A 1,780-nucleotide genomic window follows, 5' to 3' on the forward strand; every position below is an offset into this window, starting at 1 on the left:
TCCATCTGCAGAACTCGATGCAAGCTCTGCCGGAGCGCCTTCCTTTGAGGCAGCCTGAATCTCTCAAAGATGACAGTGCACGCTTCTCCGACCATCTTGATCTGTACAGGGAAATCGACAGCAAACTCTATGCCACCAGGGGTCTAAGAACAGCGGACTGGCGTAAATGGATAGGGTCTGTGGCATTCGGTGCCGAGGCGCTCCCGCTGCCGCCCCTGGAGGAGCCCAAGCTAAAGCACTGCACGACCATCACATGCAGCGTGTGGATGTTGATGCATGTGCTAGCAGAGGGGGCTAAGAGGCTTTCCGTTAAGGTCAACGCACATCCCAAGTGCGGCCGCGGTGAGCTCTTCTTCAAGAGGAAAGGACAGGCGCTGCCGATTTACCTTCTACAGCAGCAACAGGAGCAGCGAAGACCTGTCGATCTTGATAAAGTCATTGACACCGCATCTTTGTCAACTGTGAGTCCTTCCCCTATGCTCATTTTATCTGCATTTGGCAATGAAGCTTATTCACCCTATAAAGCATACAGGACGCGCTTACCATAAGACCAGTTTCAGCAGCAGTAATGTGCAGTGCTATCATTAGTAGAACATGGCACTGTGATTCACCCACAGGAAATATACCCGGTTTAATTACCCTCATTGATCATGCGTCAGTTTGTATTGTGAGCTTTGTATGGGGCGTGTGCACAGGAGGAGCTAATCGAGCAGAACCCTTCCTTGGGCTGCATGTCCGTACCCGCCTTCGAAGTGGCTTACACCATTTACAATTTCTTGCAGCGCTTTTTTGGTTGCAATGCGTGTCGGCAGCACTTCACTTTGCTGTTTTCGGAGCGGAGCCACGGGTTGGATGCTGTTTCGCCTCCTGCGGGAGGTGCGCACATCCGTTTGCCTCTTCCTGCGGATGCACAGACGGAGGTCCCCGCGCCAAGAGGGAGCGNGGAGGTGCGCACATCCGTTTGCCTCTTCCTGCGGATGCACAGACGGAGGTCCCCGCGCCAAGAGGGAGCGACAGCTCTCTTCTTGAAGATTTTAGAGGGCAGCGTGCGGACTCGAATTACGCATGGAAGAATAGGCACCGGGAGGCCATCAAGATGGACGACCTCAAGCTGTGGCTATGGAGGCTCCACAACGCGGTGACTGTACGCACAGCTGCTGATACCACGCTTGCCTTCCTAAAGGGCGACGCCGGAGCCGTTAATTATGCCAATTGCGACACGAGGTGGCCCCCGAGGGCCGCATGCACCAGCTGTAGAGATACTCCACCGCCAGAAACTGGCCTGGTTTCTATACCGCTGCTACTAGCGAGAGATGCAGACAAGGACATTCTTGCAATGGAGGAAGAATTTGGAGATTTCAACAGGGCACATGTTTTAAGCTTCTTGAGGCAAAGTTATTGGCCAGATGACGTTGAGGACATGAAAGTTTGACGGAAACCGCATCAGTTCTGCTGGTGGAGTAGCCACTGCAAAAACAGCTNGTTGAGGACATGAAAGTTTGACGGAAACCGCATCAGTTCTGCTGGTGGAGTAGCCACTGCAAAAACAGCTATGACAGGAAGTAAATACATGGCTAAGCCTTCGTCAGGTTTCGTCCCACAAGTGAAGGGGAGGTGGTAGAGTTTTGCCTACGCCGTCTCAGCGAGCAAAGCAGCTGAAACGATGCAGCGACGCGGAGAAGACGTACGGAAGCAGAAACGCCATCCAGAGCAACAGCAGCTCTTGCTGTCAGGTTGCTCCGCCCCAGTATGCTAAATGCAGCAGCCGCTACTGTGGTCG

The 1,780-nt window shown here is 53.4% G+C and overlaps 1 protein-coding gene across 1 annotated transcript; it reads left to right on the forward strand.

Moving 5' to 3' along the window:
* Nucleotides 1-17: 17 nt before the first annotated feature.
* Nucleotides 18-1,432, forward strand: EMH_0087150 (uncharacterized protein; the record flags this gene model as incomplete). The annotated part of the gene is given in 4 exon segments (XM_013501118.1): nt 18-461; nt 696-876; nt 915-940; nt 944-1,432. Coding segments are annotated over 4 exon segments (1,140 nt in total).
* Between the last annotated feature and the right edge of the window lie 348 nt (nt 1,433-1,780).

This window comes from Eimeria mitis, genomic scaffold (genome assembly GCF_000499745.2).
Source record: "Eimeria mitis Houghton genomic scaffold, Emh_scaff6346, whole genome shotgun sequence".
In the NCBI taxonomy this organism is placed as follows: domain Eukaryota; phylum Apicomplexa; class Conoidasida; order Eucoccidiorida; family Eimeriidae; genus Eimeria; species Eimeria mitis.